The sequence below is a fragment of the Amphiprion ocellaris genome, chromosome 6 (genome assembly GCF_022539595.1).
Source record: "Amphiprion ocellaris isolate individual 3 ecotype Okinawa chromosome 6, ASM2253959v1, whole genome shotgun sequence".
Classification (NCBI taxonomy): Eukaryota; Metazoa; Chordata; class Actinopteri; family Pomacentridae; genus Amphiprion; species Amphiprion ocellaris.
In genome coordinates, this window is record NC_072771.1 from 32,369,878 (window position 1) to 32,394,842 (window position 24,965).

At 39.7% G+C, this 24,965-nt stretch overlaps 2 protein-coding genes across 4 annotated transcripts in view; both read left to right on the forward strand.

The window, feature by feature from the left end:
- The window catches only part of cltcl1 (clathrin, heavy chain-like 1), a 32,016-nt gene extending 29,335 nt beyond the window's left edge, over positions 1-2,681 (forward strand). For all 3 annotated transcript variants that reach the window (XM_055011222.1, XM_023283414.3, XM_023283416.3), the window contains one exon: positions 976-2,681. In XM_055011222.1, the coding sequence (XP_054867197.1) occupies positions 976-1,100 (125 nt within the window). In that variant the 3' untranslated portion in view covers positions 1,101-2,681. The remainder of the gene's footprint in view (positions 1-975) is intronic.
- A 134-nt stretch (positions 2,682-2,815) lies between these two features.
- On the forward strand, positions 2,816-24,078 carry si:dkey-178e17.1 (tricarboxylate transport protein B, mitochondrial). The gene is made up of 9 exons (XM_023283453.3): positions 2,816-3,641; positions 14,485-14,592; positions 16,093-16,192; positions 20,025-20,163; positions 20,604-20,688; positions 20,847-20,951; positions 21,293-21,408; positions 21,542-21,615; positions 22,036-24,078. The coding sequence occupies exons 1-9, from the start codon at positions 3,530-3,532 to the stop codon at positions 22,148-22,150; spliced, it is 954 nt and encodes a 317-aa protein (XP_023139221.1). The 5' UTR covers positions 2,816-3,529; the 3' UTR covers positions 22,151-24,078.
- Positions 24,079-24,965: the final 887 nt, after the last annotated feature.

Genomic DNA, 24,965 nt, shown 5'->3' on the forward strand with positions numbered 1-24,965 from the left:
TAAAAATAGAATCAACAATAGTTATCCAGTACACTTTTTGATAAATTCAATGCACATCTCCCCTGGTCTGCTAGCTGTCTGAAAAAAAAAAATAAAATCATCAGGTGCTCATACACTGCATTGGCTCTCTGAAACAAATAAAGTGGCTCAAACTGATTCACATATTATTCTAGTGTGACCTGTGCACATTCATGCCGGTGCACACTTGTGCTCATACACTCTGCAGAGGGAAGGAAGGCAGTGGGTGTGAGATGAAATGATAAATCTGGAAAAGCCAGGTAACTATGTTAGCATGCTAATGTGCACTAACTGGATGAAGGTGATGGTGAAGGTAAAATAAATAAAAATACCGCTCCTACTTTTCCTAGATCTTAAGATTTAGAATTTTCATTTACAATATTGTTTAAAAATGTTTTAAACATTGTTATCTATTGTAATATTTACTGTATTCCTTGAACACAGGCCATATTTTCCTATAGTGTAGCCTTCTTGATAGATTTTTCCCATTTATTGAGAGTTGCTATGTTAAAATCTTTTTCTTTGCATGATTTTTAGGACAAAAACTGATTTTCTTCTCACCCCCTGAAGAATCAACAGCTCGTGTTACATTAAAGATCTATAGATGTGATTTTTTTTTTTTTATTATTTCACTTTTTTTTTTTCATTTTTACTACTGGTACATAAGCTTTTCACTGTATGGTCATGGTGCAGCCCTTTGCTGATTTCACAAGGAAAATATTGTTGGATTTCCAGCACTGAAAGGCGTTCTTGTCTCTGACAACGTGGCCACTCACCCTGACGTGGTCGGCTGGTCACAGGCATAGCAAAGTCAAACTGCTGAAACAAATGTGCATTTACTGGCTCTTTTAAGTGTGATGAACTAAACAGTGCAGCCCTGTTTGGTTACTGGTATAAAAGCTGAAAAGTGCATGTATTAGTGTGTAACCTTGTGTGTGTTTGTGTTTATGTGATCAGGCCAGCAGCTGATGTTGCCAGCCTCTCCGGCTCCAGTGGCTCCCCAGCCGGCGTACCCAGGCTACGGCTACCCTCCTCCTGCCGCTGGTTACCCCGCTCAGCCTGCTTATGGCTTCAACATGTAGAGCCCCAACTCCTCCTCTCCTCTCCTCTCCTCTCCTCTCTCCCCCGTTTTTCTCCCCCCTACACTCACTCTGAACCACACTGAAACGTGCTGCTCTGGGTCTCAACTGGTCGACTCATGGCTGAGGAGACTCCTGAACCTTCACTGGGCCTTCATTTCCCGACGCGACTCCACCCGAGTTCGCTGAAACTGCAATAGAAACCCTCCACCTCTAGTTTCTCCACACCCGGTGTAGAAGGGTGGCATCACAGCTGTCGGACCCTCCCTTCCTTCTTCCTCCCACCTGCCCTCCCTTCTGTCTTCTCCACTTGGACATTATACCTGCATCACTGATCTACACAGCATGAAGTTGCCTCTCAGCTCCTAGAGGAAATAACATACTGAAGATAACATTAGTTACACTGAACCACTCTGTCCTGTTGCTGTTCCATGTAGACTTTGTTAACCATAGAGCAGCTTTTTTTTTCTTTAATTTTTCCATTGTATTTACAGCACTGATGAAGAAGAGACTTTACCAAGGAGTGGAGGGTCATGTGTGTCTCCCACCCCTCCCTCCTTAAAAAGCACTGTTACGGCCTTACGTACATTGAGGAGGCGGCAAAAAAAAAAAAAAAACGGGCTCATTTGTTCAGTTTCACGACTGTCTCATGCTCTGATTAGAAACAGACAGTTACTGTGCAATAGTTTTGTTTGTCCTTTCACAACAGGTACAAAGTGTTTACTGTATATGGACTAAGAACACTTGTTAATGAGGTTACAGGTTGTGTATCTGAGTGTGTGAGTGCGAGTGTTTGCGTGTGTGTGTAGCCTCTAAAGCCTTCGTCGGATACATCACCAAACCAAGAGACACTCAATGAAATCCCCCCGTTCCCTCGCAGCCGCAAACCTTTTTGCTGGGTCAGAGCGGGTGATCTAATCAGTCGACTTTTCAGACTCTTGATATCAGTTTCAGTTGCAGGTTGTGACAAAAGCAGACAAAATACAGGAAGAAAGCAGGTGAAATAGTAAAAAAAACAACAAAAAATCAATTGCTATATGCTGTAGACTGTGCATGTGCTGCCAAAATATAAAGCTGCAACCAGGAGCACAATTTTCATGTTACACTCAAGTATATCAAGTATTACTAATGTTGTGTCCAAGTGATGTACGATGAAAACTTTCTCACCCAACTAACAGTAAAAACGGTGATGAAGCTCCAACAGACTTGAGGAGATGAAAAACACAGGGGAACATTAGCTCACATCCTGGTGCCAGCTGGTTAAAAAAAAAGAAAAATCATTATTGTACTGAAAAGTGTATAAATATATTGAAATACCTAACTAATCAAAGAAGTCAAATATTATTGAATACCGTATGTATTGTCTATAGTGTGTTGTTGTAGTCTCTTAAAAAAGGAAAAGCATAATGATTTTTGTAAGAAAAAGGACAAAATGCAAAAACAGCCCATTAATAAATGGCAAAGTCTGGAGGCAAGGATGCGTAAAAGTGATGGAAGCAAAGAATCTGAGCTGCGCACAAAGCACTCCCTTTATCTGCACAAGTCCTGCAAACAGAAAGAGGAATAAAGTTTACACGAGGTGAATCTTTGTGCATTTTTTCCCACACACTTAAGAGTGTTTTGGGGGGAGGATTTGGGAGGTGTTTGGGTGGTTTATTCCAGCCATTTTCTCCCGGACTCTGACTGACATTTTGGTAACCAAACTGCCAGCACCTGATTGATGGCTTCTGTCTCCATGAGAGCCGCGCTTTGTTTGGAGAGGGTGTGGTTGGTGCTGTTTGGACCTTTTAGTGGCTGCTGCTGTGGAGATGCGTGGGTTTTTTGGCAACAAGTGATTTTATAATAAGGCAATAAGATGTTCTCCCTTGTTGAGCTGCATTCATATGATAACTGACACATAGACAGGAGAAGCTGCGCCCCGCCCTTTTTTATGTTCTGGAAAAAAAGTGGTCGGTTTCTCTCCTTCCGCGCTCAAAACCGCACCCAGAGCAACAACCTCTGACTCCTGTCATCCACCAGGACCTGCGGTGTGTTCAAGTTTACTCGCTTTACGTGGAGATCGTGAAGTTCCACGCAGAAGCAGGATACAGAGACAAGCCTGTATCCGTCTTTTCTCGCTTCCGGTTTTGCTCTGCGCTCTTACGCACGACCGTCGTGATACCGTGTTACCATGGCTACAAATAACATATATTGGATGTAGACGATCCCAACTTCCTTGACAGCCACAGTATCCGCCCACTGTCAACACGGAGATCCGCTGGACGCTTCGGACGCGGCAGAAACTACCTGCATCCAGAGCGCACCGGACAGCCGCCATCCATGTGTTGCGCGCTTCACTTTACTTGGAAAAAAAACTGCCAACTGCGTACTTGAAGATAAATCGCATTAGATCAGGAGCTTTTCTGGGTGTTATTGTGTAATTTACGGTCATTATGCAGGATAAAGGCACATTTATCAGCCCTTTTTACAGACCGAGGTGTCTGGCGGCGGCGGCTCCGGCTGGAAAAGCGAAATTAACTCACCCGGGGAAGGCGATTCTGGCAGGTAAGCTCAACACAACATATCACACGAAAAAGTCAACGTAAAGCAAAATGCCAGTGGTTATTGGAAGTATAGTGAAGTTGCAGCTGAAGAAAGCAGATGTACAGTTTTCAGATACTTTATTTGAGCTTGGTTCTCCTGAGCAAAGGGACAACGTGAGGGTAACACTAATAAATACTGGAAAGATTTAGAACAAACCAAACAAATCATTGAAACAGTGTGGAGTTAAAGAAATCTTCAAGTTGCACAATGAGGGAAAACAAAGTCACAGTAGCTGTTCAGGATAGACACGCCTGCATTTATGGCCATATTGTAGGATTATCAGAGCTATTTATCAGGATTGTGTTGTGGTTTGCAGACAGAAATTAGTTTAAACAAAAAAAGTACTAAATAGACAACTGAAAAACAGGATTTATGCACAATACAGTGTTTTTTTGTCTTATGTTGTTCCGAATCACTCTTTTAAATGATATGTTTTGCTTCTATAGCTGAGAGCTTGAGGTGAGTGGAGTTGGACATAAACATGTGTGGAGTTGCAGTATGTGTTTCTAGACAATGAGCTGGCAAAACAAGGTGTTTCAACAGAGTCGCTATTGTTGAACCGATGATCCTTGAAACTGTTGCAGCTCAGAAATGATCCTGAAGGCTTGGTGCCCTCAGAAGGCATCTCTTTCCGTCCTCTGTCCCTCTGTCTTGTCATGGCCAGGTCTCTGCTGCTGCATTGATTTGATTTTATCCAACTAATCTGAAGATCACCTCTAGTGTGCTTTACATAATGCTGTTAGAGCAGAGTGATGCATGCAGTGGTGGACGGGACGCTGTCCTCTGAGACAATCCTCTGGTGCCATTCAGTGTCTCGGGTTTGAGAGCTGGTGATCAAAGAATGCAACCCAAAAAACGCTTTTAATTTTGATGACATGATCTTCAGCTGTTGATTTTTTTTCCCCTCCCAGTTATCATGGAAATGCAGAATATATTTTTTTCTTGAGCACCTTGAAAAGGATTTCTTGTGCAAAACTGTACAGAATCCATCTGCAACTGCTATGGTGTGACTGTTTTTCCATCATTTTATGTTGCTGTGCAGTTTTGATCTATTTCTGATGAAGCGTCAGTGCCAGAATTGATTTATCTGTTCTATGTGCACGTATTTCGTCAAGTCTTCATTCCACAGTTGCAGCTAACAATTGCTGTTTTTCAATCTATTTTGGAATCACTGGTTAACCATCTAGTCAAATAAAATAAAAAAATATTGTAACTAGAGCCAAAAGATTTGCTTAATCATAAAAATATTGAATATACATAGCTGTAAAAGTGCCGAATCTTTGCCTGAAAGATGTAACCAGCTATGATTTGATATTTCCTCATGACAAATGACAGAAACAGTTAATTACTTCAATTTATCTATCAATCAGCACTACTTCAGTCATGCCTGTTTGATCCTTCTCTGTGTCTGACCGGTTCAGAAACTCCCTCCTCTCCTGCTGCTCCCTCTTGACCTCCATGTGTGTTGATGATCAAGCTGCAGCAGCTCCGGCTGATAAAGAGCCTCTCTGAGGTGCTCTTCTATTAAGGCTTCATGCTGATATTTGGCAGCACTCACCCTGATTTCAGCCCTGTGTTCTGGCAACCGTTGTATGCTGAATATTTTATAATTCTCAATGAATTCCTTTTGATTGAAAATTAAAAACAGCAACAGTTTTTTGGGGCTGCAAGAAACAATTATTTATTCTGCTGACTATTTTCTTTAAATTATCAATAGAATTAACAGATAAGTTATGCGTAAGAAAGAATGGCATCAAATATTCAGAATTTGCGAAGCTGAAACCACGTTTCATCTTCATGTTTGACATTTTTGCTATTAATGATGACTGGAATGATAAACCGGTAATCAGTCTGTCATTTCAGCTTTAAAACGGTTGCATACTTGCTAAGTGAAGTCATTTAATTACTGACTAGGTGTACAAATAGTGAAGCTGGTGTCAACCTTCATGCTGTCAGATCAGATTTACATTCAGATTTATGTCTTCAGATTGCAGTTACATGGTGTTGTACCAGCAGCATATGCAATATAATAACGACAAAACTGTAACACCCAGCAGGATTCAGGACAACAAACATAACTTAACCAGTGGTAAACTGTTTTCACATGTTATTCATTAAGCTACTTAATTTCAAACAAAACGTGATACTCATCTCCCATATAGTTGAATTTTAAAAGGTTTACAGATGCATTGATTCCTGTCTAAGTCTCTGATTTGGTGCAAAATCCCAAGTAGCTTTTACATACGTAATGTGTGATAGATTCTTGTCCTGTTAAATCCGATATAAAAATCACTTCTGGTGTACTTTGGAGCTTCCTATCCACTTTAGCATGAACTGTTCACTATTCTGACTAGTAGAATAGTGTATGATTTAATATTCAGAAACAGGTTTAAATGAGGAGTTAGTGATTTTGTGGTAAGTGGGATCAGAAGAGAAGAAAAGAAATCTCTCTTGAGTATCACTGTTCTATCAGCTGCTCTGAAATTGCCATTGCCAGACTTCTCCCTCCCCCCCTCAGTCCCGTGCAGCCTGATTGACTGGATGTGGCCCAGTGTTGCTCCCTGCTATCCTCACTGTGCCGTTTAGCTCATGTCAGGCCTGTCTGTCTAGTTTTGCAACAGCAGCACGATTTCCGTCTCAAGACTGAACCCTCCGACTCCTCCAAGCCTCACTGTCAAGAATCCACTGATTTATCGCTGCCTTTCAAAATGTTTTGGAAATGAAAGCGTGCCGGAGCAACACGGGGATGAGTCAGCGATAGATAAACCATCTCTGACTCTGACCCGAGATCTCGTGCATCAGAAAGGCAGTTTGTAAATCCAGCTGACTCCTCTTCTGGTGTTCTGACATGTTAATGCTACTTTAGATGCATCTGTTATGGTTTGCAGTATGTAGACAGAGTGAACCACTTGTACTTGCCTGAAGGCTCTAAGTAGACAAAGCAAGAAGTAGAAGGTCAAAGCTTAATGGAATATAGAGCCCACATAGACGGAGGCTGGGAGGAGGGGTGCTCACTTTTCTGTGAGCTCTTTCTGCTCCTATTGGTTAGTTCAAGTCTTCTCTCAACAGCGACTGGTGATGGCTGAAGTTGAGACACGGAAGAAGGGAGAGTTTTTTCTGCCTGAGGGAGAGAGAGAGTAAATGGGACTCTGGTCTTGATTTGTTGGCTTTCCTTGTTGCTTTCACTTATAACCCTTCTGCTGTGGAGATTCAGAGCGGCATAGCGATGGACAAAATGTGAGAAAGTTAGGTGTTTTTTTTTCTTTTTAATTTGGGTTGTTCTCAGTGACAGACTTGTTTTTATGTCACAGTTCCTGTTCTCCTTCTTTTTTCATTCCTCCATCGCTCTCTCTGCAGCCTCAGGGCATTCAGTTAGGCTTTCTTTGACTGGCTGTCTCCTCTCAGGCTCAGAGGGCTCGTCAAAACGGTGGCGTACTCCCAGTTTCTGTCACGTCACAGGCGACCGTCCACTCCCATCTCCTGCCGCCGCCGCTGCTCGCAGACCCCGAGTATCAGGAGGCGGCTTAATAAATCACAGTGCACTCCTGTGTTCAACCCCCCAAACACCTCCACTGTAACAGCCTGTCAGCTGGATGTTGGTGTAATGCACACATGGGCACACGAGTAAACAGCAGGTTAGAATGAGCGCAGTGATTTAAAATTGCAGTAGCATGACGGTCAGCTTAATATTACATCTGTTTTCTTTGCATTTGTTAATATCTTGGATATTACAGCAGCACACTAGTGATTTTAATCTAGTTAATTATTGATCACATATGCCAAAGGGTCTATATTTAATCTAGATCACCTTTCTGTCTGCCTCGTTTTCATTCATATTATTGTGTCGAAATGAATTGTCTGAGAAAAATCACTAAGAGTGGCCATTTAGTTGCTATTCATTTTTGTGAAAGTTATATAATTACAGCACGGTAATAAATTTTCAAGCAATTATCTCACTGAGCTCAAAATTACTCCGATGTCTTAGGCTTGACAAATGGTCACCCAAAAACAATCTTTAAAAAGCCTTAAAATCCTATTTTCCCAGCCAGCTACAGTTGTGTAGTCCTGAGGGAAATATCTGTCTCTTTAGCTGCTGAATGTTTCACTTTGTGCAGCTATAGTCGCTAACTTTTGCTCACCATTTGGTGCTGGAAAGGCAGTGTGTATGGGGGTTTTAGAGATTTTTCAGCTGCCTGCGTGTGGAAACCACACTACAGAAACCAAAACAAACTAAGCTGAAAGATGATAAAAGACAAGTAGAAAATCAGATAATGAATCTTGGTGAGCTATAAGTGACACATTTGAAAGAAATATAATAGTTTCTGTCCTTAATCTTTGTTTTGGAAGTTGAAAATTTCACCAACATGACTGCAGATTAATGAATAATAGCAGTTAATGAGTGAATCTTTGCTTTCTGAGCTTAATTTGATGCACCAAGCAAGTGCAAGAACATTTAATAAGAAAGCAGATCCAGTCACTACTTTGCTAAGATTAGCTTTTTTGACATTGTAATAAGAAAACTTTAACGGCTGACTAGTCATCAATTAAGGCAGGTAATCAGTCGGCAAATTACACAACAAATAAATATTGATTAATTAAAACATGGAAATCCATTAGTTTACATCAGCTGTAAAGAGCCTAGTAGCCTTGTCGCCACACAGTCAAAACAAGCCATGCGTAGTTGTCCTGTTACTGTAAATTATTGTATGATCTGTACGCTGCGGGGCTCTGAGCAGTTAAAGCAGTTCTTATGTAAAATTAATCAACATCCCACCGTAATTAAGCATCAGTGGAGAATTAGGGAGTGTTGTTGGGGACAGAGGAAGCCTAAAAGGCCAGACGTCAGATGAATAATTCTTTTCATCTTTTGCACAAGGCAACCAGAAAATGTTGCAGCTCTATTAATAGGACACCTCATGTTTGAAGTGCGTCCGTCCTGTGGCTACGTTCTCCGTTTGGAAAGCAGATATGGACGTAATATGTTTCCTCTGACTCTCCTCTGTTCTCATTCCTCTGGTGAATTTAAACCGCAAGATATTTGTTGGGTTTCTCTTCATCTCTCTCCCAATATCTCTCTATAATATTGCGAGGTCTTGACCTTAAGTGACCCGAGATGACTTGTGGTATGATTTGATGCTAAATAAATAAAATTAAAGTGGCTAGAAATAAAGAACATCTGAATTAGTAATGCATTTTTGCTGCCTTGTGCACATATACACACAAACACTCAGATTTTTGACAGTTTCGGTTAAATTTTATTGTTTGAATCATCACAAACAGACTCTTAGCTTTAGATTTTACTGCTTTAGTGCTTTAAAAAGATCCACACGATTGGCTATACTGCTGGTCAAAGAAAAAAAATAGCTTCACATATGTTTAGAATCTGCCACATTTGGAGACGATGCTCAGACTGTCACTTCTTCCCAGCAAAAAAAAAAAGAAGTTTCTTAGCAGACCAGATGTGCTGGATGCTCATTAGAGTCAGTGAAGCAGACAGGACGGGATTTCAGAAGCTGTTCCTCCCTGTCAGCTGGCTGCTCACCTGCCTTCCTCTTTGTACTGCAAAACAAGTGGCTATGAGTTTGTGTTTGTGTGCATCTTTCAATCATCGATATGTGTGTGTTAATCCGCACATCCACAATGAATCCTAAAGTAGGAGGAGTTGAAATGATGAGTTGATTAAGTGAGAAATCCTGAAGATAAACTCTCACTTTAATGCTTTAATTAATTTTTCAAGATCGCCTTTCAAACACTGCCTTCTTCCGGCTGTTAATTAGTGTTGATTTGCAGCTTTTCTTTGTCTTATGTGAATGTAAATTGAATATCTGTGAGTTCTGGACTGTTGAGGATGGCACCTTGGGGCTTAATGAAGATGTGGTGGGCATTTGCTTCATTTGGTACCACACGGTTGAATTGAGTTTGTCCAAAGTTACATCTTTAATCAGTTGATTCCTTTCAAATAAACTGTTTGCGTTCCTGCAACTTAATTTTAAGGAAAGTCAGCCTAAAGATTTCAGTTTTTTCAGCTTTTGCTTTACCCAAACATAAAATGTAAAACATGTTTTTTTCATTAGACTTATGTTGTTTTCTTTACTCTGTGATCGTACTCAAAGAATATTGCAGCAAAAGAATATGAAGAAAGGAGCAAAAAGGAAATTTTTGCAGTTTTGCCATAATTAGAATCGCACTTTATAGGGACGAAGTGTAATTTTAAGTCGATAGAATCCACAAAAGTAAACTTCCATCACTGAAGAAGAAAGATTCAGATCAGTACTTTACTTTAACTACAGCTCAAATACATTTTTTACAACAATGGTTGCTCTATTGTTCCCCAACAATGAAATATCTCAACAACTACTTGATGGATAACATTCAGAGTCATGGTCCCCAAAGGATGAATTCTCACCACTGGCACGGTTTTATTTTTTTGTTAGTGAACAATCCTGACAATAATTGGATGGATTGCCATAAAAATTGCTGCAAATACAATTCAAAACACAAATACAAATACAAATCTCTGTGTAGAGGACAAATCCTGATGACTTTGGTGATTCCTTGTCTTTTCATCTAGCGCCACCAGCAGGTGTTGTTTGAACAAGGGTCTAGCTCTAGTTTGGATGAATTTAAATGCATACGGCTAACCAGACCTGATTGCGACACACCTCACTGATGCTCTTGTGGCTGAATGGAGGCAAATCCCTGCAGTGAATGTCCAAATTTTTAGCAAAAGTCTTCCAGTTCTGTAGTGAGATGCTCTGCAGTCACATATGAATATAATTTTCAGGTATTTTCAGCATGGCAGCAATGTTACCTGGAGCCCAGGTGTGAAGTCTGAGGGGGGCTGATTAAGTTATAAATTTAGCTTGTCTGTCCAAAGAGTGACAGCGTTATCTTTAAACAGTGCATCCAGTCTGGTTTATTACCCTGCTGTTGAGCTTCTGGAAAGTCCAGGTACAAGGATTTGTATCAGGGGCTTCAGTGTTTTTTCTCACCACTTATAGGTTCCCAGCATCACTCCAATATCATTTCAATTTTTCCTCATGTAATAGCAAGTGTCAGAGATCTATGTGGATGCATTGATTTTATGACACAGAGTGGAGAGGAAATGCTGGGGGATGAGGAGAGAGGAAGGAAGGTGCTGCAAGGGGGAAAAAAATAACAGGAGAGCAGAGTGAGCCTGTGAAGATAAAGATTAATGGCCATTTTACCCATGTAACCCCCGTTTGGCAGCTACACAGGAGTCATTTAGGGTGTCACCTGTGAACGTGTGGGTAAACATGCGAGTGTGTGTTGGATGTCGGCTGCAAAATGGACTGGAAGACAAACAAGCTGCTTCTCCTCCACAAGGTGCTGCGCTGTCTGATGAGGATTGATCATGTGTTTGTGTCTGTTGCTGAGTCGCTGCCTCTGACTGACTGCTGGTTGTTGGTTTTTTTTTTTTCTCACATTCACTGCTGTCTGGGTAGAGAGCAGATGAATAAGGTTCATTGTTTCTTGTTTCTCAAGACACACTGACCCACTGATCCTGGATCAGGCTGGCTGGAATGGAGCATTGGAAAGCTCATGTGATTTGCTTACTACACCAGCAGGATTAGAAGAATTATAGCTGACTGGTCTGGTCATTGAAGTGTGTGTGTGTGTGTGTGTGTGTGTCATTGTTTGTTAGTCTGAGTTTCAGATCTGAGGAGATTTTGACCGGCTTGGTTTTAGCCTTAAGATTAGGGTTGTTGAAGTTATGTTAGTGTGACGCTGCACAAAAATAGCCATATAAATGTGTGTTTTTATACATTATCTCATAAATCCAGTACTAATGTGCTAGTATTAACTGCAAAACTCCAGCAGCATATTGAAATAGTGATCACATTCAATAAAATAAACAGCTGTATAACATTAAATGTAACATAATAAAATATACATACTTCAGTATTTAGAATCTTATGTTCTTAAGCGGTGACATATTTGGATGTAAAACATGATCATTTATTGAGTTTTCTCACAATACAGCCGTAGTACATTAAGAAGTTGTGCAGATTTAAGTAAAAGCCACTTTACCTTATTGATTTCCTTTATTTAATCACATCCCTAGATAAGGAGAACCAGATGAGTCAGAGGCTATTTGGGGCTTTGAGACAAATGAGATGCAGATTTAGCAACAGATATTTCTAATGTTATGTACAGAATCATGCACAAGGTTTAACCACTGTACATGCTTATATATTTACCTGTCACAGAATACCATCCTTGTCCCAGATTCATTCTGCAGCAATGACTCCACTCTCCAAACATACAGTCAGAGTCATTATTAACTCAGGCTGGGATTACAAAAAGAAACAGAACACAATGAAAGAGCCTCAATCCAAAAGTTACTGGACAATCTACCTTTCAATTCCCTTGAAAACACAAAACAGTGTAATCAGGAAAACTGTTTTTTTAAGGGCTCTAACACTAAATAGTTTGTTTGCTAATCTTCACTTCACTTTTATTGCCTAAACCTCTTGTGTATTTTTAGTGCGTATAGAAACTTTTAGCATTTATTTTAAGTCGGCTGGGAGTTAAATATATGTTATTATCTTTGATAGAGGTAACACTTCTAGGTACCAAAGTGATAACAGTCGTGTTGACAGTAGCCGACCTGCAGAGCTAAATGACACGTATGTATGTTTTAAGTGGTCATGTGCTTAACTGGGGCTCTACGTGAAAACAAGACAGAACATAGAGTGAAAAGTCAAATACATAAAAACACATCAGTAATACCAGATAGTTACTGTATCTCGGTGCAACTTTTGTTTCATTATTCTTTTTAAAAGAAGGTTTTAGGAGTCAATAATCAACAAAATTCCTGGTGAAAGTATAGAATGTAAATACTTCCAGCTAAACATAACATAGAATGACATAAATTTACATTGTATGGATTAAATAATTACTCAGTAAGTATTGAAAATTATCATTTATTCAATGAATCTTTGCAAATATATATTAACTGTCCAACAAACAAAAGCCTAAAAAGTCAAAAAAATTTCAAAATTATACTATTATCATCATAAATGGTTTAAATAATTTTAAAAATTTAGAATTTTCAGCTTTTTTGACAGTCCTTGAACTAATCATGTGTGAGATCTGGGTTATGTTGGAAAAATTAACCAAATCTTAGCTTGAAATCATTGTAGTTAATAATAAATAGTTTGTTCTACATGTCTTGTTTAAAAAATTAACAAAAGATAAGCCCTTTGCACCAGGTTCTGTGAAAAACTACCTTACACTTCCTTGCAACCAACAGTTATGAGACACAACCTTAGGTACTTTTTGACTGAACTATGGGCTGTGCTTCCAGAGCAGATGGGAGATAAATATGAAAACAAATGAGAGAGACTGAGAGGAAAATAAAACACACTTGATCAATAAAAATAAGTGCAGCCTGGCTCAAAAACTGCATACAGTGCAGCAAGTTGTTGGAAAATACATTCAGCATGGTGAAATATCTTTGCAAAGTTGACATTCAGAGTAGTGTGAAAAATGCCTAGATCGAAGAGGCTGGTAAATGTGGTCATCATCTTTTTTTTTTTTTCAAATGATGGTAACACCTGCAAATGTTGATTTTGGATTTTTAAATTTTTTTTGCAAAGTAAATAAGCACTAGTAAAATGCTTCTGTACAGCACAGAGGCATTTTGAGTTTGCACTACCTCTTGTCATGGTTGTGCTGTTTCCTTAGAGGTGCAGGACTTTATATTGCAGTGAAAAATAAACCTACAATAAAGATCGGAGCAAAAAAAAAAAAACCTGCCAGAAACTGCGTAGAGTTCAGATGGGTTAACTGGTGCAGGAAATCACAACACTTTCCTGCTGAAACCACTTCTGTTTGAACCAGAAAATTTGACTTTTCATGCAGAAGGAAAGCATTTCTGTTTTGGGCTTCCCATTCTTTGTTTTGCTGTAGTCTCTCGGTATATCGCTTTGGGTTTCTTGACTTGCCACATGTGCACATCTGGTACTGTGAAATGTATTTCTATCATAACATGAGCCATTTCATTTTAAATTGTGAATTTCCTTTGTCTATTCGTGTCTGTATGTTTCTGTGCAAACGCACAATGCTTGTGTCTCTGTTGCACAGTGTGTTTCTGTGTCATTGAGTTAATGGAGGGTCTTGGCCTGAGTAATGGAGCCCCTCCCTGCAGGCCGACTGGATAATTTAATTAATGCCGGCCTCCTCTCCATCCCTCTTCCCTCCCTCGTGACTCATCTGCGTTGCGCTTTGGCTTCGCTTTTGGACACTTATCCTCATCCACTCAAGTGATTGTGGCAGGGTTCAAGCTGAACCCTCACATGTGGATTAACTGGTTATATTTCTTTCTGAACACACATAGTAAAGACCCATATTCAGGGTGCAGCTATGTTTCGTCACACAACCTTCCTTCTGTTTCTTCAGTGCAGTTTAGCCGCGGCAGGAACAGTTGATTCATCTTTGACCAGCTCGTTACTCTTCCTCCCTCGGCAGCAGTGCTTTTAATGTTTATGGAGAGAAAGCCATTTGCAGAGTCACTGTAATGATCCATGACGTAATGGTACCGCCTTGTAATTCATAAAGGGAACAGGGGACTGAATAAGGATTGCCAAAGCTGCAGCCATGCAGGCATGGTATGCTAAGTTTAGGCAGTATGCCAACAAAGCTGCCTGACCCACGAGCAAACTGTTTATTTTATATCTTCAGTGCTCACTTTTTCATTCAGATCCAGTTTTATTTATGAGTTTATGAGTCTACATTCTTCATATTAATTAACATCAGCTCTGATGTTCTGTATTTCCAGGTGGGATTGCAGGAGGCATAGAGATCTGCATCACCTTTCCCACAGAGTATGTGAAGACCCAGTTACAGCTGGATGAGAAGGCGAATCCACCGAAATATAGAGGCATAGGTGAGTTTGAATCATGTGAACACATCTCAGTTTTAGACAGTTTGGCCAGTAATTGAAGCCAAATGTGGAATTTAATTTGAAAAGAACAGGAAACATCCACCATTGACATGGAACAGTATCCTTTTTATTCTTTTGTCATTTCTCTGCAAAAACTGGAACCAATTAAAATAGTCTAAAACATGGATATAATGTGAGGAAAAAATAGAAATGAAGGATTAGACAGATAAGGTATTTGATATTCTTTAATGTATCTGAAAAGGTGAAGTATTGCTGCAGGAAAACACCACTGAAAAAATAACAAAAGCACTCGAAAAAGTACAAAGTAAGATGACAAACATCCTGCTAGGGGTCTAGTGTGTTGATTACTGCACAAGCCATGAAATAATTTAAAAAAAAGAAAAAACTATAATAAATCAGCTCAAATAAAAGAAATGTTAAAATAATACATTTTTGTAGGAAACATATATGTCATTGTCCAGATACACCTGAAACAGAATTAAATGCTCCAAAATATTACAAAATAAATACACACAAAAAATATCACACTGGACTGAGTTAGATAATAAACCCAAAAATGTAACTAGCAAGTAATACGCTAAAGCAGAGGTAAAAGAATATACTTGAGGAAACACTGATTGTATGTAGTTAAAAAATATATGAAGTCCAAAACCAAGAAAGAAAATGCTGTAAAACCTTCATTTAGCCATAATTAGTTTTTTATCTGTCTGTCTGTCTGTCTGTCTGTCTCTGTCTGTCTGTCTGTCTGTCTGTCTGTCTGTCTGTCTGTCTGTCTGTCTGTCTGTCTGTCTGTCTGTCTGTCTATCTATCTATCTATCTATCTATCTATCTATCTATCTATCTATCTATCTATCTATCTATCTATCTATCTATCTATCTATCTATCTATCTATCCACTGTTTTTCAGTCCGTCTCTCTCTCAGGGGCTCATTATCTAATTACCCATCATCCCCAGGTACATTAGCGATTCTGGCTGGCTGTCATTGTGCTTGTTTATTTGACTTAAAACAGACCGATGCACACGTGCACGCTCGCCACCCGTGCACGCCTGCGTACGCAAACATGCCCAGGATCTGTTAATGTCAGCTGGAGCTCTGAGGATTGGAGTCTTTGCTAATGAGCACTGAAGACAGCTGTTGCTTTTCTTGCTCACTGGTGCATTTGGCTTGATAGCAGAACATGGATTGCTGGACTGATGTCTCAGAGAAGCAAGTTCAAAGAAAAACAGACAAATTTTTGGGAATGGCACCCTGTAGTTCAACTTAGATGTGCTCTTTATTATTCTCTAAAACAATTATGCACTCAAGTCACAAAAAACACAGATCTACTGAAGAAATTGCGGTATTCCACTGAAAGTGAAAGTTTGTGCACTGCACAGCCATAACATGCAAAATACTGGACTGCATATAATAATGCATATCATCCAGCTGTCTGTCAATTTGAACTTTGTTTAATATGCACTGTATGCTGTTGTTCCTGCAGGTGACTGTGTGAAGCAGACAGTGCAGGGTCATGGTGTTAAAGGATTGTACAGAGGTCTGAGCTCGCTGCTGTACGGATCCATCCCCAAATCTGCAGTCAGGTATGTGAAACAGCTGAAGACAAGTATATGTCCAAGGCCAGTACATGTACTCCAGTACAGCTAAAATCTGTGACATAAAATCATAAAATTCTATTCAGTTCAGTTCAGTTTTATTTATATAGCACTAATTCCTGATACGTATAATCTCAAGGCAATTCACATAGTGAAGTGAAGAATCCAAATTTTCTTTTGGATTTAATTTGAGCAAACACTCGACAACAACCATGGAAGGAAAAAAATTAATTCTGGGAGAACTAGGCTCACGGAGAGCGGCCGTCTGTCTCGACCAATTAGAGTGAGGGTATTGGGTGTTTTGGCCCAGATAGTGTTGATTAAGCCTCAACGCTTCAAATGTACATTGAGAGAAATTGACTAAATTACACGTGCTTTCCACATAGTTCTTAAACAAAGCGACACCACGTAGTCATTCACTTTTTAAAGCAAATTTCTGAGTAGCTTTACTGTATTTCTGTCTTACAAATTCATTTTAGGAGACATGAAGTCTTATAGCTGTCTGTTTATTTTAAATATATAGACCTAAACCTTTGAAAACACTTTAAAATACATAGTAGGCTGTACATACTGTATGCACGTACATACATGCATATATTGTGCATTTTATATCTTTACATTCTCATTAATAAAGCAATTATAAAAGGCAGAGATCATATGTGTGTAGTAAAGGAATGTGTTATAAAATGAACACTGTTAAAGCCACTGTGATCTTCTACCTGGAACCACTAACTCACACACTCCAATTATTCTAGTCCATTAACCACAAGGCTCGGTATAAAATGCCACAGTAGCCTTCAGTATAATTATGTTATTCTTTCATAGCAGTGACATTTATCTCCAGGAAAAGTGTGCATGCATTGTAGTTCACATGCACACACACACACACACACACACAAACACACGCGCACACACACGCATATAGCACAAATCACAGCCAGCCGCTTTTATTCTTATTTTTTGTTTTCTTCATGTCATTCTTTCTTTCATTCATTCTTTTCTGCATGTGCGTGTGTGTGCGTGTGCGTGTGTGTGTGCGTGTGCGTGTGTGTGTGCGTGTGCGTGTGTGTGTGTGTGTGTGTGTATTTGTGTGATTGTGTGTTTTGCTGGAGGAGAGAGTGTGTCTGTACGATGGAGAGACAGGCCCAGCCAGGCGGAGCAAAGATGCCGCTCAAACTCAGACAGGGTCTCAATAGGGGTACAGAGAGGGGGACTTGGTGCTCTGTGTGTGTGTGTGTGTGTGTGTGTGTGTGTGTGTGTGTGTGTGTGTGCGCACATATGAGTATGTCAGTCAGCCTTCGGCATCATTTCCAGACGGACTGAATGCTTTTCTTTCAGCTCAAAGGAGAATTTTCTCTGAGGGAAGATGTCATGTCCAAATAAAGAGGTTTATTGCTTTCCGTGTTGTCAGGATCTTTAATAACTTCATGTATAAAATGTGTTTGAGCATACTGATGTGTTCTATGAATGAAATGTCTACCTTTTTGCTTTTTCAACTCTACTAAATTTAAAAAATGCATCTAAGCAGCATCATTGCTTATGAAAATGTGTATAAGCTGCTGTTTGCAGGATACGTGCATTTAGGCCAGTGGTAACCAACTATTTATTTCCATTTTTTTTTTTTTAAAAAACAACATTTTTTGTTCCCTGGGGACAATTTAAGAAATTTAAGCTGCGATTAGGCTTGTGACACCTTCAAACAAAGATGCTTATTGCCACAGTGTGGATAATATTTATGGAGCGTCAGTATTTCTTTTCTCTCATTTTATTTTAGTACTTTCTGCCAGTAAAAAGGTATGAAATTATCAAACAGCAAAGAAAACATTACTTATAAGAAATATATAAATGATTTTGCAAAGCAGAAATGTTTTTGTCCTTTCTTAGGATTAGGGTTAGGATTAGGGTTAGATTTATCCTATGGTCCTCTGAGGGGGTCCCTAAACCCAAATTTAGAAACCACTGAGTTTGCAAATGTAGCTGAAAATCAACAGATGAATAATGAAATGAAACACGACTGAGAGATTGACGTGGAGAGAATGAGAGAAAGTTTTGATTTATGGAGAATATCTTAGTGCTTTTCATTGACCACTGCTTAATCTGAGTGGTTTTTCGATCCGCTCTTTTCTCACTTCCTCTATCTCGCCTCCACTCCCCCCCGTCTATCGCTGCTTTGCCTCCTCGACCCTCTTTCTCCTCCATCCCATTAGCTGATTGCCTGTGCAGCCATCAGGCACTGTGCAGTAGAGCTGGAAGGTTGTCAGGGAGGTTTGAGGGGGAACATGCAAGAAAACCTTTGACCTTTTCCTCCGCTTAACCTTTCATCCATATCAGCATACTTCTTTCTTTATTTCTTGACCATTTCCTCTCCTTTTGCCTCATTCCACCTTCTCTTGTCGACTGAAGAGCTGACCTTGTAGAACAACCCACTAATGAAGATTGGGCAGCACTTTGCTGTCTCGAATGACTCATCTCTCACTGTGGATGTCGGCCAAAAGATGTGTCACACTCTAACTGTAAAGTTTAGTCCACTTGATAAATGAGCAGGGGAGAGTAAATCGGTGAAGGAGGATGTTTGACAGTTGCACATTCCTCTTTTAATGAATAGCATTTGTCTCACAAAGTTAGCTATGAAGCACAAAGCCATCTCTGTTAAAGCTATGTGGAAGCTAGGCACTTTATTTTTTACCTTCTCCACGCCAACAAGCTGTTTGTAGTCAGTGCATAAACAGAGAGGAATTTATTTTTATGTGTTGTTGGTTCCTGCTTGACAGTATGAGTCAGTTAATTGAGGGGAGCCTGTCTTTCCAAACAACCTGAATGTGTACGAGGAGCAGATGTGGAGGGTTAATGAGCAGAGGAAAATCCTGCAATAGGAAGGCAGATGCAGAGTAAAACTAAAATCGCATGAGCCGAGTGTTGGAGGTGGATTTTGTTGGAGAGGTAAACGATTGAAACAGACTGAGAAAAGACGGAGGAAAACAACGCATCCATCAAGACCCAGTGTCCGTCCTCCCCCTCCCCTTGGCTAGATGGACCAGCCAGTGTCCTGCCGTCACCACATTTCAATTCCATCTATAAATAACCTTTCTTGTAAAGGACTCGCTGGCACAACATTTTGTGATTGCAGAGATACACAAACCACACCTCCCTCTCTCTCCTTCTCTCTGGGCCGGCTTCCATGGCAGCTGTTGCTGGTCACTCGTCGGTTACTGAGACACCACAGTTTATTGGTGCATCTTTAATGAGGATGCAGGCAGGACAATAAAGTAAACAGCCTTCTGCACTTTCAGCAGTTTTTTTCCCATTAACAATATGAGCATGGAGGAAGTTTTCTCACCTTTCTGTGGTTCTAAGGTTTATTTGCTCTCAGTGAGACGTGGAGAGGAAACTAGTTTTATGTTTGCTCAAATTTCCTCCTCGGCTGCCTGATTTCTGCAGACGACAGGCGCCATAATTATGTAGACCTTTTTTTTTTTTAATATGCCATACAAGGAGTCTCATTATCTTTCCCTGCAGTATAACCATCTATTGGTTTTTACTTTGCTCACTTCAGCCTTTTTATTTAACACACACGTTAAGTTGAATATAGTTTTTGGATTATGCATGAAACAAACTGCTAAAGTTTTTTTTTTTTACACTATTTAAAAAAAAAAAAATCCAACTTGCAAGACTCAGAAAGAAAAGTCTTTGCAGTCTCCTATGTCATTGATGTCTAGTTTCCCAACAGTCGTTATGTTTTTACCTTAATTTTGCACCCTTTCTTGACCCTCCTGTGTTAACTTTTCCCACAATTCCTTGTTGAATCTGTTCTCCTTGCCAGGTTTGGGGTTTTTGAGTTCCTCAGTAACCACGCGAAGGATGAGTCTGGTCGCCTGGACAGCACCAGAGGTCTGCTTTGTGGGCTCGGAGCCGGCGTCATGGAGGCTGTTCTGGTGGTCTGTCCCATGGAGACTGTCAAGGTATGTTACGGACTGATCTGTGGTTAGAGTTCTGTATCGATTAGATTGATTTTTAGTGTCGTGTTGCACACTTGGCTCCCAACCACTACAAATACACACAAAACATCTGTCCCATGTACTGTACTTTGTGAATTTCTTTCTATAATAAGCTTATTTCCTCTAGGAAGATTAGCACAATTGCTTCACTCTATGAAGTATTTATAAGCACCTCAGCAAAGAATATTGTATGTGAAAGCATTTCAGTATGAAGCCAATAACATAGAGAGTAAATTTGTATGATAGTGTGTCCTTGCACATTAACTGAACTCTATTTTAGCTCAAAGTGTCTTTAACAGAGAGCCAGACTAAACATTTCTCCAGTTTTAGCCATCTATGTCTGGATGATGATCACCATGTTATTTTTTATGTTATTTTTTTTTTTTTTTTTTTAATCTCCCAAGGTTAAATTCATCCATGACCAGACATCAGCCAACCCCAAATACAAGGGCTTCTTCCACGGAGTCAGAGAGATCGTCAGGTCCCAAGGTAAAGACTGGAGTTAGTGCATGTAGCTCAGCTGACATCTACTGGTCAGACGGTGTAATGCAGCAGGAAATGTGGCTCTTTTCTATGCGTGATGTTGTTGGCTTTGAGCAATTGAGAAAAGTCGAAGGAATTTATCCTCTTGCTTCTTGCCTGAACAGGATTAAGAGGGACGTATCAGGGTCTTACTGCCACTGTCCTCAAACAAGGATCCAATCAGGCCATTCGCTTCTTTGTGATGACCTCTCTCAAGAACTGGTACAAAGGTCAGTCTGCGTGAAATTTTCTGTTTGCATTTGTCCAAAAATACCATAAAGGATATTTAATCAAAATATACCTACTTTGCAGTGATTGCTGGTTCTTGTACACTAGTTTGAGCATTAAAAAAGTCTTCCTCGCATTGTGTGGAATGACGACCCAGTATAATATGAAGTTTGGAACACAGTATTTGTACTGTATGTTGTATGAAATTAGGACACAACTATTGTCTGAGATCTGAAACTTTGGTAAAATGCCTGCAGGATTTCATCAACTCTGTACACTGATTCAGGTCGAGGCCGGATTCATACGTCACTGTCTCTGACTCACATGTTTTGTCTTTCACTAGGCGATAACCCCAACAAAGCTATTAATCCTCTGTTGACTGGCCTCTTTGGAGCCATCGCAGGAGCAGCCAGTGTGTTTGGAAACACTCCACTAGATGTCATCAAGACAAGGATGCAGGTACATGATATAGTGACTGCAACAAAGCGCAGCGTTTGATGTTCTTTGCCAACGTTTTAATTCAGAGTTGCCAGATTGTTGTGACCTCCTGACATTGATTGGTTATAACGTCGCTGTTCTTTTCTTTTGAAAGGGCCTGGAAGCACATAAATATAAAAGCACGCTAGACTGTGCCATGAAGATCCTGAGATATGAGGGCTTGGCAGCGTGAGTATTTTTTTAGTTTAGCTTTGGTTTGTAGTGTTGGTTTCACAGCAGGTATGTGCCCTTTATACACAACAAGCCTGGAATACCTACTCAGCTTACAATTTCTACTTTTAATACAACATGAAAAAAACTTATTAGCCTTAGTTTATCTGTTTTAATTACCAAACAAGTACTACGCTGAAGCTGTATTTATGCACTATACCTCCTCCAAAACTAGTAAAATAAGTCTATTTGAGAGTAGGTTTTATGAAATTGCTGCAGAACTACTGAAAGAAATCTTGAATGTTGGCAAATGTTAATTTTGTTACTAGATATTCCTGTTCTGCCAGCTGTATCTTGATATGTGTTAACTACCAGTAAAGGAAGCTTTTCCTGATGTTTAATATGTTCCTGTCTCTCTCTGTCTCGGTCCATGTGTAGTTTCTATAAAGGGACAGTTCCCCGGCTGGGCCGAGTGTGTCTCGATGTAGCCATAGTCTTCATCATCTACGAAGAGGTGGTGAAGGTCCTGAATAAAGTCTGGAAGACAGAATGAGCTGCTAGACGTACAGAGAAGCTGGCAGCTTCCAGCACAGATCTGAGTTCAGGAGATCTCCTTTGTATCATCAAACCATCCACAGAGGTGTCGACAGAGAGAGCTGAACTTAGATCAGTGTCATATGCTGACCAAGAGCTCAAAGACAGAAACTTAGGAGGAGAAAGAAAGCCAGAATAGTGGCTCCACATTAGCTGCAGTGTAGCAGAGCTCAGATGCTCAGCATCAAGACTCCACCGAGGATGGAGGGTTTTTCACAGAGTGGGGTTATAAAGTAAACCAAATAAGTGTGAAAAAAGATGCTTTATCTTCAAGAATACATCAACAGTTTCTGAACACAACAGAAACCTGAATACTCTGCAGCTTTTTTCAAATTATGTGGTTCACTTTCTTTGTCAGCCTGCTTCGTTAAATACCCTCCTTCAGCGAGCAACATTATTTCTAGTCATTCACAGCTGTTTTGCTGATGTTTACTGCGAATATGCAGGTGTCATTTTGGGTTTTTCTTGCGTTCGTGTTGCTCTCTGTCTTCTTCTTGTGCCTGACATGGTTTAAAGTCCCGAGGAGCCAGACTGCAGCTGGTTGCAGTTTACAGCCACATAAACTGCAGCAACTTCCATAGCTAGGCCTTCAACAAAATTAATTTACATTTTTTATAATACGCCAGTTATTTTTTATAAAATGCAGATTCTAGGTTAGTTTATTACCAGCATTATAGTGTATTGTGAAATATATTTTACTCCTGTGCCAAAAGCCTATTTTGTTTAGAGTAAGAACATGTAAAAGTAGCCTGATGATCTTAACACGAGAGGAGCAAATATAATGATTCATACTGTGATATTTTAATGTATTTATTGAAAGTGGATTGTTAACTAGATAGCTGAGACCATTTACTGTTAATCTCTGCCACTTGCGTCAAGTTTATTTTTTGCCATCATCGGTTGTAAAAGTGTTTTTAAGATCTTAAGTATTTAATTGCTGTATTTCACTGTGAGTCTAAATGACCAAATGACACTGATTCATTTAGACAAAGTGTCCTCAGACCTCTAGTTCCCTCTCAGTGGAAACACTTCTGTTTATCAGGTCACATCCTAACACCAGACTCCTGCCAATCAATGGTAATATGTGCTGTTTAGACTCAAAGAAAATTTAAATTTATGATTCTCGCTTTACCAGTAGTTCCCAAGCTGGTGTGTAGGACCCCTCTGATGATAAATCTGTGGGAATGCAGGGCCGTCAACTGGAAATAAATAGGAAAATATCCTTCAGGGTTACATGTTTGTGCTCATTTTGCAGTATATTCTCACAATCCTTGGACATGTTAGTGATGAGGGGTCACTGCTTGGTTTACAGTAAAACAAAGGTTGATAGTCACAGTCTGTTCAAATTTTTAATTTCAGTCCCACGTTTCATTCAGGGTTTTACTTCTCACTCGTGCCTTTTGCTGTTGTGTTCGCTGGTAAATATTTCTGGAAAAGTATCTTAAGTACTCTTCAGTCATCTTGCAAGCAAGTTGAAATCTCTGTGGTCCAGTCATGTTGTTTTTATAATTGCAAGTATTAACTTCTTGTCCTCGTTGTCACACTAAAACTGTCACAATCTAGAGGTATTACTGTCATGATTGTGTCAAAATGATGATGTATGTTATTTCCCTGTTTACGAACTATTAATCTTGTTTTGTACTCTTCTGTCTGACCAAACAAAATACTGGTTTTCTTTATTGCCAAATGCACAGGAGAAAACTTTATTGTGAAAGTAAATCAATGTATTCTGAGGCTGTGTATGTTCGGGTGTGTGTCTCTGTGGTTCGTTATGAAGAAGCTTGTGCAATAATCACCGTTCCCTCTCTTTTGTCTGTGCTGAACGTAGAGTCCTTTGTTGTAGGGGGATTTCAAAACGCATTAAAAGAAGCATCTGAAACCTTGAAAGCATGCAGATTGTTTTTACCCTCCCTCGCTCGCTCGTCTGTTGTTCTGCCCTTTTTCGTTACTACAGATCACGTTGGGATGAACCATGGGGGGCAGATAGGGGAGGAATCAAACAGAGAACTCATTGTTCCAATTTTTGGCTAATGCTCATGTCGGCTGAATTAGCTATCCATCTCTCTTTCTTCCTCCCTCTCCCTCTCTTAGTCTCATTTTCACTCTCTTTCTCTGCGAAACACACTTTAAATCCCTGGTGTTTCTGTGTTTGTTGTGTGAAGGAATGCATGAGTCTCTGCAGATGATGGAGTAAGACAGCATGTAGTGGACGTTTTGGCCTGAAAGAGGAAGTAAGAAAAATGTCATGAAATAAAGCTGTGTAGAGAACACTCTTAAATAAAGGTCAAGCACAAAATGCACTTAAAGTACTGAAAGTAAAACTACTCATTGTGAAGAAATTCAAGAACATTATTCAGTCCTTTGCCATGGTAAAATGAATGCAACCTTATAGAAAAGACCTGCAGTAAATCCTTCATGGAGGTTAAAATGTTCGGTTTTTGTTGAAGCTTTTTAGAGATGTATTGATTCAAATTGATAATCACTTTGGAGGATGCAGCTTGTGGTGCTTCTGAAATGTGTTTTATTATACAGAAAGATTTTATTGAGTGTAGCCTCACTGATACAAATGTGCTAAATAACAGAAAAACCACAGGTTTTGCACACAGTGCTAATTAACATTGTGCGCATCTGATGTTTACACTTTAAATTAAAGCCATACATTGCAGCTTTCACAAAGGTAGAATTTGTTGCAGGACTGTTGTGTCAGAATAATTAAATTTCAGCTATATGCACCTAATAAACTGGCAAGACTGCAAAAACTTTGCACTGTGCAA